Raw genomic sequence first — 15,479 nt, 5'->3', positions numbered from 1 at the left:
ACGTAAGCCTAAACATGCCTCGCTAAGCATTCAAACCTCATTTAACCATTTCAAATCATTTTAAACAATTTACACTATTTGAAATTTAGTCAGGTTTTGTAGTATTTGTAAATCTCAATATGTGCGACATTATGTCATGTCAAACCAGGAGTCATGATGAGAGTAAGGTGAATCACTCATTGCCTCAGCAAGAACCAGTGAAATCAATGAATTACACCAGCAAAATAAGCCTGTATGTAAGCACAATCACCCTGGCTTACTAATATACGGTTCGGTGCCAATGGTTTGTTAAATGGAGAAAAAATTTCTGTAAAACATTACGCTCTTTGAAACTAAACAGATACGCGCATCTTGTCTCGTCAAAGGCATTGAGTTAAAATACGCGCAAATTGGACATTTATCACCAGTTAATTGATCATAATCACGCCGTTCAGTAATGACGCGAGACTACTCTAACCCGATCTCGTTCTCGAACACTGGATAGCAGAATGTCTATAATAACTATTGCTTGAACTACATGTTGTGTTTTTAAGGGTTGTTACTGTTGCTAAATTGCTAACCTCGCTCAAGTATTTTATCTCAGTATTTTCTCTATTTATCGCGCCGCTCGGTCGTCAAGGTGTTCCTGCTCGAGCAACCCAGGGTGACTCCCGCGCCAACACCAACCAATTATTGAACCGGGCAAATAATTTCTTCCTCTAATTCCATATAGCAACTATGAAAAAGGACACGAACTAGATGGAACTACTGAAAATAACTGTCATTCAACCCTCTGCGTGTCTTAAACCGTTACACACAAAGTGTCAGTTTATGTCATTTCGATAATTCAGTCCACCAGACTGAAGTGATGTTTTAATCAAGAAAAGTGGTTGGCCTTGGGCGTAACATTCCTACTTGAACTCTTAAAATCCAGCACGGCATCTGTCTACTTAACTACGCTATCAATATCCCTAGCCTTCAGATACTAACTTAGGGTAAGGGCAAAATAGGAACTGAAAGCAGGGTGAGATCATGAAGCCCACATTTCACGCTAAATCAATTACAATTTTATAATATACTGAACCTCTATGCATTCACTTGCATGAGCAATTAGTTCTGTTGTCACTCTTTGTATTGGCTCAATGCCTATACTGGACGTCCATGTACGTCTTATATTATTCATATGCCGGTGTAACAGGAATGGTAGTCCTAGGAATGGAAGTCCGGGGTGCCATTTGATTAGTACAGGTTAGGGTTAGTCGGAGTATTGGGGTTAGTTTATGGGGCAAATGTCACCTGTGCAAAGTACTGGGGAACGGATTACGGTTCCTAGTGGACTACCATTCTCTTCACACCTGGTACCAGCACATGTAGTTCAATGGCTGATTCATCTTAATATACACTTCAAACGTTTCCCAATAAATTTAAAATATCGTTATTTGAAAAGTGGTTAAGAGTATTTGAAATTAATTTACCTATCGTTTAAACATTTCTTTTTCACCAGTTACTAGTATATCTCAATATGCGATATCAATTCCATTGATAAACCTGATTATTAGGCAAGTCTGCCTTTATCTACGACTAAGCAGGAATTTAAAATAAAGGGTATGAATACGAGTTTAACTTGAAGTTTGTTTTTAATATGTAACTTAAGGAAACCACGTAAGTGTGTGGTGTAGTGTTTCCACCGTGTGAGTGGACGTCTTGAGTAGAATATTTAAGTAAGTTTTTAGGATCATTAGCTCCATAGCATCTGGTATATGCAAACCATCATTCTTTAAGAAAATAAGTACTGTAAGGGCGATATTAATTTTAAACAGCTGTTTTAAAAAGAAAAAAGACTTTGGATTGGGCGTTTTCATCCGTTAGATTATTACTATTTACCTGCTGGTAACTCATACAAGCAACATTATCCAAGAGAGATTAAAATTACGATAAGGAATTTTGAGTTGAACATATGTTCGCCAAGCCGTGCGTAAAGTTTGTATTTATAAATGAGTCGGATATACAGAGCAAAAAAGCTACATATAAAGACCTGGTTTAGTTGCTCTCCACTCACCAAATAATCAACTTTATGCTATCTTGAAAATGCAGTATGGGCGGAGTGGTCAGCGCGGGAAATTAACTGCGCGTGCAACCCAGGCTAAAATAAGATTTTAGAAGGTCAAAAAATTATGAACGCTTTCAGATTTCTTTGATCTTATAGCACATCGCTATGACTGGCTTTAGCTACATTCTGCGCATTAAGCTACAGCAACTGAAGTGCATGCCAGGACATGCGTGATAGGGGCAACAGTAATTTCATTGTAATCAGTTTATATTAAGCATTCAAATGAGCTATTACGTTTGATAATACAGATAATCTTTATTTAACTTAAGGCCAAAAACCCTTATTTTGCTGACGTTATATACCGTGATATCTGAATCAAATCAACTGTGAAACTAAACAAGATTGACATTTAGTAACCGCCAGATGACGTGCCTTACCCGTCCGTCTCCCGATTTTCAATATCCCTGCTGAAAATAAAACCTGGCTGCCCTGCAAATTGTATGCTGTGGATTTCAGTATCTAACAGTATATTATTTTTATACGTGGTGTTCCTGGTCATTTCACGGGCAAGACATATGGGCACTAGTGCCTAGTGATATTGCTGAATAGATACAAATCAACTGAGCAAACATAACATTACCGATGTTAGTACTAAATGTTCGTGTTACCTGGTTCGATTTGTTCTAGGTAATGCCATATGGCTAAAAGATTACCTGGGAGCGTCATTCTGGTAATTGCATGTCTACAGTTTCTGATATATTTGACCAAACGCCCGCCATTGCTGTCGGTTATGCATGGGATAAATAAAGGAAACATGTGCTCCGTACGAACTTAAAGGGCTACGTCCAATCCTCTGGGTTCATTGTAGAAAAAGTTAACATTGTCGTCTAAGGTTGTCAGGACGCTTCTCCATGGTAGGGGCACACCCACTCACCGACTGCATCTCTCCTGCACATCCTTGAGCATGTCTACCTCCCGGAAATAAAATTTTAATAAACTACCGTCTTATAGTTAAATATCTTGTAACTACCCCGTACATCAATAAAGCATTCTTTAGGAGGATTAAATAAACATCGTTTACGTAGACATGGATTATACACAAAAGCGTCCTTGTTTAGATCGAGTGTTCACTTAAACATCGACATGATATAGCACTAATGGTAGTTCCTGAAATTGATTAATTGGAATGCTACTTTTCACATTTATTGTGGAGCTAAAACGAAAGATTTGTAATAAAGGAATTATCAAAAGCTACATGTGTGTTGATCTCGTTCTAGCGCTCCACATTGTGGTTAGGTAAAAATCCTGAACGATAAAAAGCAAGAAACTAACTCTAATACGGAGTGTGACAAACCAACCACAAGAGAATCAATTATGGATGTACATGAACGTGATTGCAAAAAAATTGCCCTGCTTTCATACGAAAACACGATGTCTTCAATGAATTGTCTTTTGGTCCACACAAACATTAGTCAGTCAGCCCAGTCGATAAACCAAATATCGAATGATGATTGACTGATCGATGAGAAAGTTATGGAGCAATGCACAGCTTATAACAAGTACGGGCTCACACAAACGCCTCCTCCCTACCAGTGCATTAGTGCTCAATGGGAGCTGAAACAAGTCCTTAGAGAAGCTTAGAATTTAATTAATCTAGTCAATGTGAGTTAGAGTTGGCAATCTCCCCGAGCAAAATAGAATATTCCCAAGGCAGGGTTATTGTGCTTGAAATTAACCAATTCTGAATGGATCATTCTGCTTATTAAACTATATTCAAATCAAATCTTGACTACGATTGGATTTTCGGAAGGGGGAAAAGTGGAAATTGAAGGAAAATGCTGTCAGTCCTTGTACATTTATAGTGCACAAGCTATTCATCTCTGAACTAGAAGTCGGCGCTTCATAACGGTGGCACATGTATGTGACCACAGCTTGTGTCTACAATGAGCTGTATTATGTACAAACTTTTAACAATTAATGAAGCAGATCTTGATTTACGCACATAGAAATAATCTAATATAGCAAAATATTTGATGTCAAGCGTGTTTGCTTATTTAGTTGCTTTCACTTATTACAGAAAACATATTAGGCAGACACATTTTGTGCAGATACAAACTTCAGTGATTCTTTCTATAGAATCAACTTATTATCATAACCTACTGCTGGGTTGATCTTAGATATAGTTCTTGACTGAAACCAAAGTCTAAGTTTCTTTACAGTGATTGAGTGGTCCATCTCGAGTTACGCTTCAGTAATTGAATGCGGGTTACACGTGATAAAAGCGATTAAGTTTCGATGTATACACATGTCATAACATGGAGCCAACACGTATTTTATACGTTTTAGGTATACGTATGTAATGATGGTATCGTGGAAATACGGCTTGGCAATTACAAATCTCATTTGCAGTGTGTGCGAAAATGCACCAATGTTTGGAAAAATATAAACTTTACATTACCCTATCGCACACGTCAGATTTATCACAAAAAAGATCGACTTCAACGATCACATGTCAAATTAAAATTTGACCGGAGAGAAAATCAATTTAATCCTTCACTAAATAATAAACGAAAACGGGAACAAGAAAGGTAAACAAAGCATGTATATTCGGCAAATCTATCAAGGAGTTCGGCCTATACAGCACCCGAGGAGGCGAGCCTACTACATGGAACAAAAAAAATAGTAGATCTCCGTTCAGGTGCTCAATATATTATCACAGCTCTCAAAAAGAACAAACCATAACACGCCGGGGCCATTAAGCTATCCGTGGCATTATACAAAACGACCCTTTGCGACCTCTGCTGCAGTTGAACTATATTACATTGTTTTCTTTGTCTCGATAGGAAAATAACTGGTAGAACACTGCTGCGATTTACATTGCATTGCCATTTAGTGGGGTAGAAATATAATGTTTACCTATTGCAAGATTGCCGTAAATAAGTTTACAAAAGTAAGAAATCAATCACCACCCTTCTTTCATATCATGAAGTAATCACTTCGAAAGTAATCAGCAGGTGTCAGGTTTAACAACACAACTAACCTTACAATATAAGGTATTTTTCGTGGCTCAAGATAGTTGATAAAGCAGAGTTATTCTTGATTTCAAGACTAACTAGCGAGCATTATATCGGACGTTTCGGTCCGCCCTTTAAGGACCTTAGCCACGTGAATAGTGATTTCGCGCCGTATGGCGGGTTTTTACAACCGATCCTGTTTAAATAACTTGCAGCAGAAACGGTGCGATATGATGCGCAGAGAAGTGTGCAAGCGGCAATCGTGACAGCGGTGCTCTAAATAACTGCATTCACTGGGATTGTGTCGGCAGCGAAAGCGTTTAGGTTGCGATGTCACCTAACGCATTGGTTTGGATTAAGTCACAGCACTGTTTTAGCGATTCGATAAGGCGATAAGGCCGTGAAGTAGCCCAAACATTGATCTTTATTTTACCAAGAAAGCTTGTGAATTGGCCGATGATACCATCTTAGTTGGTGTATTTCATGAAAATGACGAGTCTGAGCACAGGCAATCGGCGCCCTCTATAGTTAACTGGTTCACAGGTGACAATTTAACCTTGAATGTTAGCAAAACGAAAAAGATTATGGTAGGCTACATAAGAAATCAAAGCTATAAAACTCCTAAAGAAATTGGCGGTGAAGTCACTAAACAAGAAACGATAATTTATTGGGTGTTTTTTAAATTGAACAATAGTGTAACATGGAGTGATACAATGGAACATCGTGAAATTGAGAAGGGCAAGACACCGACCGCACTTCTTTAACAAGAAATTGAAATAGTTTAGCCCCTTATAGATGCGTTATAGAAAATATTAATTCTTAGGTGTTAACTGTACGGTATGCGTGTGTAACGATATTGATTATTTTATATAAATGTATAATTTGTTGGTAAAATAAATATTTATCTTATCTTATCTTTCCTTTGGATAAATGCAAAATATGCAAATTGTACGCCCTTTCCTTCTTTTGTCATTTCATGCCCAAGGAAAATAGCCAGCGTCCGCCTTTATCTTTCACCTAACGCGAGAACTTAACAGACACACCCAGAGCTGCTATAGTCAATACATGAAGAACCCGATTATAGTGTTTAACTGCGTGGATGGAAGTCCGATAAACCTTTAACAAAATCAGTCTCTTGCGAATACGTACCTTGAAACATTAGCCTCATTAAGTATCGTGACATTAAAGGTTTTATATAGGCGCATTTGGCATTATAAAACCAGCGCGGCAGGTTAAAAGCTTTCCTTGGTTTCTTGGGCAATGCAACAAGGAGTTTCAATTAAATTGATTAGTCAGTTTTCGATATATGTTCTTGGAAGTGGAGCATGCAGTAAACGATTTTATGATCTTCCGAGGTGAAGAATATCGACACTGTGTTGTTATTTACTAATGGATTAATGATTCCGGACCTGCGTTTATAAAAGTACATGTATATCTCAGTAGATGAATCCCGTTCCTCGCTTCTGTAATCTTTAACACAGCAGGATAAATTGATTTCATCTTTCGAAATGTAACTTGGTTTCGTCATTACTTAAATGCATGTCGGCATTTGTACATGTACCACTCATACTGTATATTGAAATAGCTAAATGTGGGTGCCAGATATCTTAAGACGGTAGAAATATTTAGTGGATGTGGTAAATACAAGTGACAAGAAGTTATGTTGGTGGTGAGCAGACACGTACACAGTCACAACTGTTCTTAATTATGCAATATGTTATTGGGAATGTTGATACGCACTCGACAATAATGTGTCTATATACTAGTTGTAATCAAGATGTAGGAGAAATATTAAGCCGTGTTGATACTCTTTGGGATGTTATATGTTCCCACGTGCCACACCATTGTCTGAAACTTTTATGATATCAAAGCTAATACACGTTAAGATCGCAAATAAACAATTCACGCGGGATATTCAATAAAAGTTAAAGGGCGAAGTTACCATGAATTAAATAGTACTAGATAGGTTTTGTGTCCTCTGCTTGCCGGGAGAATCAAGTATCGGCTATCGGATTTGATTGTGTGTCGACAGCGCGGTCGCTTCAATGCACACGTATTTATACAGCTGCAGTGCGCTTTTAAGAATACGGTCCCGTAACAATAGGAATAAAAGTTTCATCGACGTGAAGTTTCATATGCTGAGAAACTAATAAAGTTAATTCAGTCAACACCGAGGAGCTGAATTATTTCAAAGTCCCGGTCACATTCTAAATGGAAATTAGAACATGGTTAGCCAAGTAGAATAATTATAGAACAATTCAATAATCAGATGTCTAGCTGACCTGAAGAGCCGTCATATCCCTCAATTTATCTGTGCTTGCCAGACGAGCACAAGCGTTGAGTTTTTATGTAACGCGCAGAGAACAGATCCAGTGCCTGGGCTCAGCTCCGATTATCCACCCGATCCAGTTTTAAACAGTGAATAACACACATCTGGGCGATTGTTATAACATATGAACATACACAGAGCTTCTTTATCTTGCAGTTGCTTTCTTTGAAGGCATCTTTGATTTTTCTCCACAGTTTGCCGTAAATCACTCTTGAGAAAAATCGTGATGCTAGGGTTATTGCTTTTTGTATAAAGGAAATACTTATTGATAAATGCATTAATTGAAGAAAAGAAGCACATGTTATTAATGACAATGGCAGGTCATAAAATCTCGTCCTATCTTTGACTAAAAAAAAAAAAACTCATATGAAATACATATACTTTATCTTATTTGTATGATAACACATCGTCACTAATATAAATCTATAGAGCGTAGTTTCCATCGCATTTGGCTGCAGTAGATCAGTGATGCAATTTGCCCTAACACAATTTTCTCTTTCTGGAAGTAATTTTTCGCATTAAAGTACTACGTATGCATTCGGAATCAATTACATCCCATCTAATATCACACACTGCGCTTGTCGCAAAAGTCCCCGGATGTCCACTGATTGATCTAAAGAAAGTGACCATTAGCGCATGCTCAGTGCAGTAGAAATATTGATGTGTCGTTTGAGGCAATGGTGGAAACAGTGCCAGAACTAGACTATAGAATCAGCGTTACTCTGCCTAAGAGTTCAAACTATGCATTGTTTTTATCCTCTGGATGTCTGAATGCATCAGCATGAAATATGACGAGGAGTTGTATCGGGCTTTATTTTGTCTACGTTATATTAACATCTATACGAATCCAATGTTTTGTGTCCCGTACAGGTAAGTGGAATGTTTCTATCAGTGTATTGTTAACCAAAAACTATGTGATGCAGATTATATTGACATTATCTAATTACAGTATTAAATGGGTTTAATCAGGGTTACAAATGTGAATCTATCGGACGGATGAAATCGAAATACAAATTTTCATTAAATGTCTTTCTCAAAGGCAGAATCACATGATACCTTCCATTGTCATTTGTTGGAATAGAGTGTATAATGTATACACGTTAGAAAAACAACACACCGTACTGAATGTAAGCATTCTTTCAGAACCATGAAGTCAGTGATACATCAAAATGTCATATGCCAGAGAATTTTGGCAGCAAATCTATAACTGCAAGAGATCGAATTTTCACGCCTGTCCATGAGGCGTGAACTATGTCTGAGACTAATGAAGCATAATAAAGCATAATGAGAACATTGCATATTTCTATACGTGTATGGCTTAGTTTGAAATTGATCTAATTGTGCCAGTTTGGTTATTTCTTTTAATAAAACATGCTTCGTTTCGCTCTTTCTGGGCGCTTGTGTGAAAGGTTAAGTTATCTTGCCTCATCTTTTCAACAGAAACATAAGGTGTATGCACAGCCTTGAAATAACGGATTAAACGGGGACAATTCAAGCGTTCTGTTCTGGTCTCCGTAATGCGGGCACAGCTTGCTAAGGTCAGGCTTATCTGGTGCATGGGTTCGTGATACCTTTAGTTACCTCACCTTGTATTGCAATCTATTTTGAAAATGTGTAGAACCATTATACATGATAATATATTTACAACCTTTTAGGAGTGATCATAAATAAAGACGCAGATGTCTGATAACTGTGATGCACTGTATATACATTTATACGTGTACTAAATGCATACATAATCATCATGTAGACCTAAGTACATGGTATAATTTGTCCAAAACGTGCATTAGACAGGTAGGCTTCAATTCGTCAGTCGTGAAAAAGTGCCAAATTATTGAAACCTCGTTGCTCGCCTTTTCGTAAACTTACCAAAAACATCAATTGTGCGCCATGCATTGTACTATGGATATGGCATTTCTGGTGAAAACAGGGGTTTTCTATGCTATTATATTTAGATAATGCTTATTAAGCCAAATACTGTACAGATATTTCTTCAGAGCCAGCGATAAGGAGAATAATACAACACTATTGGATTACATGGTATGGAGTGCGAGAGAAAGTGCATTACTGAATTAATCATGGTCGACTAACAACCCACGGCTGTGGTATGGCGGACAAAGCCCGTCTTGAGGCGACGTGAGATAGTTCCTTAGGCGTAAGCCGAATTGTGTAACCCAGTCTCACTCCTTTCCATTAGTCCGGGAGGTACAGAACATTCCTTCTATTCATCTCAATAAATAATCGGCAAATATTGAACAGTGGAAGTCAAGTTGTGCTTCTCACCTGGTCCATTCATAACTGTATCTCAAATACCTTGAAGTTAAATATGCATAGGGCCCAGTTAAACTGCGAAACAAAACGAGGGTGTTAGTTAGTCAGGATCACCGATGTAACCTTGCACTGAGGGCAACATGTAGAAGGTGCAATGCGTCTGTACATACATCACATGCACCCTCTGCGGTCGAAGTTGAACGGATGATAACAATTGAACATGATGGATTGGGGCTACGCCTCGCGTAAGTTATCCCCAATAAACTACGTTACTTATCGCGTTTACTATCAAATAAAATTGAGCGTGAGCACCTCATTCATAAATGCTATTGAAAATATTGGTTATTATTGTTTTCTGTAGCACAAAAGGTTGATGTATAAATACAATACGATTCATGATAATGTCACAGTTTCATGGGTAGGTAGCTTTTGGATAATCGGCCTCCATTCGAAAAGTCGATTGTAATGTTTATCCCCCATTTGTTCTCAGTGCTCAATGACAACATGCACACGTGATCATACGATTTTTAATGGCGCGTCTGTCATCAATTAAATATATCCACCTTCCCCCTGTGATATAGGCTACGCTGTTCCCTTAACTCTTATCCAACTAAACCTAATAACCGCACATTCTCTCTCGACTTTTTTCTTCCTGGAGTTAATTACCATAAGGTAGCGAACTGTCGGCTTTCATAAAGCTTCATAACAAGAGTAAACAGATGACGAAAACAGACCGCGATAGTCTGAGCAGAGCTCCAGAAAGCTCGAGTCATGTTTGGGATCGCTGGCAGACGCACCCCAAACATTCAAGCTTCCTAACTAGGATGTTACTCTATGGGACTTTTGAAGGCGCTGTTGCCGTTCGGAATTGCCTTATGTAGTTGCCTACTTACATCTTGTATTCCCAATGTGGTCGGGCAGTCGGGACACGGGTGTGAACGCAAGGCCCCGAGGATGGGACGCAGGCCTTCATTCTACCGGCTTAACATCTTTTTTCAAAATATTATCATTGACGAGCTGTATTCTCTTCCATTTTTGCTCAGGTTTAGGTAGCGAAGACGAAAGCAAACTGGTGGAGGACCTCTTTGACAAGACAGGTTATAACCCACTTATACGACCTGTGCAAAACCTGTCGGACAAGCTAATGATCAATTTTGGACTTACTATGATTCAACTCATCAATGTGGTAAGTAGTTACTCATAATGTGTTTATGACAGCTAAAATATTCGAAACCTCAGAACTATGGTAAACGACGTGCTTAGTTAAAAGATTTAGAACGCAGATTTAATATCCTTGATTCTTTTTTAGGTCAAGCATATCTCTCTCTGTTTGTGTGTATACACACACACAGACACACACACACGCACACACACGTTTATTGTCTTTTTCGACTACTTTCCCTTATTTTCAACATTACTGCACCTTATATTAGCAGAATTCTGTGCAATTTCAAAGGAATCACATAAGTGATTATTGCACCGCATATTTTTGATTTATTACATCTTACTACGAATTACACATTAATTGCTGCTGTAGCACTCCTGGAGATTGGGACTATCAAACACCATCGTGTTAGTGTGCATTTCATTTCTGTCCAGAGGAATTGTTCAATAAAGCATCTTATCAGATTTACGGCTCTCGGTTTGCTTATCAACCAGTAAGTCGAGGAAGAAGATAGATCTTTACAGGACGAAATATGGCTGTCAAGGGTGCAATTTATATTAATATCTTAGTGTATATCTGATTATTTCATATTATAAGCATGAAGAGTTGCGTGGCAGAAGTCGGTGGGATTACTAGTGGAAGTAGTGGGTATGTTTTACGATTCTGATTAAAATATCGAATTCAAAACAAATGGGGCTTAAACCAAATGTGGTAGGTTATAAAGTGTACGCCTTCTGTGTACACCTCGTTGGTATTTTGTCATTTTAAAGCTACACTGATAGAACAAAAAAAGGAAAATAAAACACGACGTTGAATAGACAATACAAACCACGGCGTAATAATTAAGAACCAAGGGGCGCAGTATAACACGCTGATATAAATAGTATGTTTCGTGTAGACGCACAATAAGAAATGAAAAAATAGGTGAACTTCTTATCAGACTAATTTTTTGCTAAGATTATTTCCGTTGCGAGTGCCGTAAGCAGATCCCATCTCTAATGCATTTTGACACGTACAAGCTACCCATTAAAGGAAACTAACTAGAGGAATTTTCTTCCAGACATGAATTGCAGCAGTGGCTATCTAGCTCACATTATGATCTAAACAACCCTAAAATACGACACAATGTACCTATTAACCCAGAGTCAGTTACTGTGAAGGCTCATTCACTTGTGCTGCCACTGTGATTTCAATTCTGCCACCAGAATATAACGCCTGCGCAAATTGTCATTGCCTTCTTCAGCACAGAATACCCCGTTAATATTTAATAAACCTCTGTGTGGCGGATCAATCTGTTAAAGTTCTAGCATTCTTCACGTTCTGGTTTTACACTCGACGCACGCGCAAACTCGCAACACATTTTCTAACCCAACAGTCTGTTTGTTTTAATCCAACATTTTCGAAGTAACTGTTAGATCTCAATGATGAGGACAGATTTCCAAACAAAATTAACAAGCCTAAGGGTGCGTAAAGGCGCCTTGAAGTGGTTTCCACTGAGAGAAGTGATGTTGGTTTAAAGCAGGGCATGATCTTTACAGGAATGTTCAAGTAGAAAAAATATGTTTTCCTTTAATGTCTTCAGTGAAGAGCACATCTGCTTCTGCTGAAAGACGCAGTTAGGTGTTCTCACCATGCGTTGCTCTACTGAAAGGTTCGAGCATAGGAAAAAAACGCTACAAGTAAAGATATACAGCATTTGCTTTCAGACAGAGGGTTAAGATTTTGTCAGGAAGTAAGGTCATACAAAAACACAACTAATCAACTTCTGATTTGTGGAGGTTATTGTATTTGGGGTTACTCATTAGAAGTAGCAACTCAGCAACAGTTGCTGTACTGTAAAGAAGTTTAAAACAGTAATCCGAAGTGCCACTTGCCAATTACAGCTACCTGATACTTACGTGTGTTATCATGTTTCTGATTTGGCCTGCCATTGGGGCTGCAGGTTGTTTAAAACAAACTAACATAAAGCCAGGTGTACAAGACCTGTAGCAATTTCATAATCACAAAGCATCTCAAGAGAATATCAAACAGCGAAGGGTCTCAAAACATTTTCTCCCATTTTCTAAATTTGCAAAATGGAATTATTTGCGGTTGATTCTTCTTTGTAACCGCCATGTGCCAGATTGCGCCATTAGACTCGCTTTCCGCCATCTGGATATGACTTAGGGATCGTTATATGATGATGCGCACTTTTTGGTTGACATTAAACACAGAAGTTTCTGTATCATGTTATGTCGTGATCTTGAGAATTGTATTTGGTCTGGCGTATCCAGTTTATGGGATGTAACACTGATTGAACAGCCAAGGCCTGCTCAGCTGCTATTGGGGTGCATTTAAAAGACTGCCGGACTCATTATGCTATATAACAAGTTATCTGCAATTTTATCAGAAATTGTCCCAAAACACTTAAAACAAATTTTATCCATTTTACATGGTATAAGCGTAAGCATATACAAGTTGCGTTTCCTCAAAACTGTGTGATATTGTTAAAGTCAAGGGATTAGAAGACTTCTTGTACTCTAAGGAAGTTATGACGGGAAGTAGGTTGTACGCTTGCCAGTAGATAATAGTGAAACAGTTTGGTGAACTAATACTATTTGTTGTTTAATAACAACCAATGCTTCTTTTCGAACTCGTTCGCTAGCAAAGTGCGGTCTGACAATTGAAAGCCTCATTCAAAAAATATCGACTGGTCTTTTTGGTCGTCTTCCACCTGGTGCCCTTTCGTGGGTATAAGAACTACATGATCAATATCCTTCCGCGTGTTTATCAGGACAGCCTCAGACGCCCAACTTCCCACACTGAATCACGGCCGCATTTACGGCTAATCATAATTTATTGTTTATTGAATGTTCTGCCGTGTTTAATGATTTTTATAAAACTGTACCCATGAGAGAGAACGAAGGATCGCATAGCATCTGTAACATCATTGCGGTTCTTTATTGCTGATCTCTTTTTAGCGGTATCAGTTTCGGGTCGATTTGCTCGTTTCGACTGTCTAGACTATGTCTTTATAAGTGTTATATATTTTTAAAATGTTACTAGTTCGTGTAAACACCACATGTTGATTTAATTCTATTCTGTTATATCACAAAAACAGTTTATTATTTCTCTGGGTTAACGAATTGGCTAATTTGTACCTCTATTAGAAATGCGTGTATCAATTTTAAGACCATTTATCATATGAATGACGTCTTTTTTGCAGGACGAAAAGAATCAAATCATGAAGACTAACGTATGGCTGCAAACGGTAAGTGACTTTATTGACCAGTATTGGCTTAAATGGCCCTAGCGGTAAAACAATCTTAATAGATCAACTGGTAATATTCGAAGCTACTACTGTTCTTCCCTGAGGAGTGTAAATTACACATATTCATGTAATAACGACTTTAACATATCTGTCGACAAAAGGGCAGATAAATAAAAGGAAGGCATTCATTACAGTGTTTCATATAATTCAGTGGTTGCTTCTCAGATCGAATGTGTAGATATTTCAAACATCGAAATATACTTCAGAAAGAAATATACACACAGCAGTAAAAAAAAGAACAAGACATGTACACTTGCTAGCTTAGCTAAAATTCACTACGTATTCGTTTCCAAACTCAGAAAACCCGTTAATGAAGTCGACTATGTGATTATGACGGGTAAATATGCACTTGGGACTTGGAGTTTCTCGTCATTTCCGTATGACCTATGTCTAATCTGGAATTCTTGTAGCTTTGAAGTCGAATCATTGATTGTGGCGATGTGAACATTTTTCCACGAAACGGTATCAATTCTGAAAAAACATCGACAAGACAGTTCGTCTGGACTTTGTTGCCTTCATATAGCTTGAAGATGACCTCAGAATAATTCACAATATCATGTTTTATATTCAACCATTCCCACATACTGTTTATAGCTAACCAAGTGTGGTAAATTATGACTCCTCAATCACGCACATTTGAATAAATCCCATATACATGTATGCACTCTTGTAGACGCACATACATGTATATGTGCGTGCAAATATATGCACTTATTCATATGGTATGTGAGAATCGAGGATACAAGAGAACGCTCAGGCACATTACATACTGAGCACGCACGTACATGCAAGTGCCAGGTCATTTGCATACGTAGGCCTGCAGGCCCTGTGCAACATCAGGGCCGTAGCCTCCGGGGGGGCAGGGGGGGCAGCTGCCCCCCCTGGGATTTGAGGCGCAAATATGGCAAAATGGCAAAATGAACCCACAATTTTTGACTTCTGATTGAGCAATAAATAACAGTTAAAATGCACCAGAATGCAGTATTATACATACAGTTTTTTACAAATTTTCCACACCCACCCCACCCCCTCGGGGGCTTTGCCCCCTCGTGTCCGCTTACTGCTCCCCCTGGCATTTTGCTCAGGCTACGGCCCTGAACATGTACAGCCGCCCATTTTAACACTCCATTTTCACAATATACATATTGGTGAACCGCACCTTTCACGCCGCCACGTGTCTGTTTTACTCTACGTGTGAATCACCAAACACCCCAGGCTAAGTATTCTTTATCTGTGAGAATATCGAACAACAGCAGCAACATGTTATTTTATGTAGTCGTTCTGTTATACATTGTTGTAACAGGGAGTGGTAATATACCCACAAAACCCAACCGAACGTTCATACTATCCAAGGCAATCCT

General features: G+C 38.4%; 1 protein-coding gene across 7 annotated transcripts in view; it reads left to right on the top strand.

The window, feature by feature from the left end:
* Positions 1-15,479, top strand: part of LOC106171170 (acetylcholine receptor subunit beta-like 1) — a 45,911-nt gene that overhangs the window by 3,972 nt on the left and 26,460 nt on the right. Inside the window, exons 1-3 of one of the 7 annotated variants that reach the window (XM_013551359.2) lie at positions 8,017-8,242; positions 10,687-10,829; positions 14,014-14,058. In XM_013551359.2, coding sequence (XP_013406813.1) covers positions 8,161-8,242; positions 10,687-10,829; positions 14,014-14,058 — 270 coding nt within the window. In that variant the 5' untranslated portion in view covers positions 8,017-8,160. Of the gene's footprint in view, positions 1-8,016; positions 8,243-10,281; positions 10,830-14,013; positions 14,059-15,479 lie in introns of those variants that run through there. The other 6 variants (XM_013551360.2, XR_015331914.1, XM_087000880.1 and 3 more) reach the window with 6 other exon arrangements.

This window comes from Lingula anatina, chromosome 1 (genome assembly GCF_051362555.1).
Source record: "Lingula anatina isolate TDL-2025a chromosome 1, LinAna3.0, whole genome shotgun sequence".
NCBI lineage: Eukaryota > Metazoa > Brachiopoda > Lingulata > Lingulida > Lingulidae > Lingula > Lingula anatina.
This window is presented reverse-complemented; position numbering and strand designations above follow the sequence as displayed.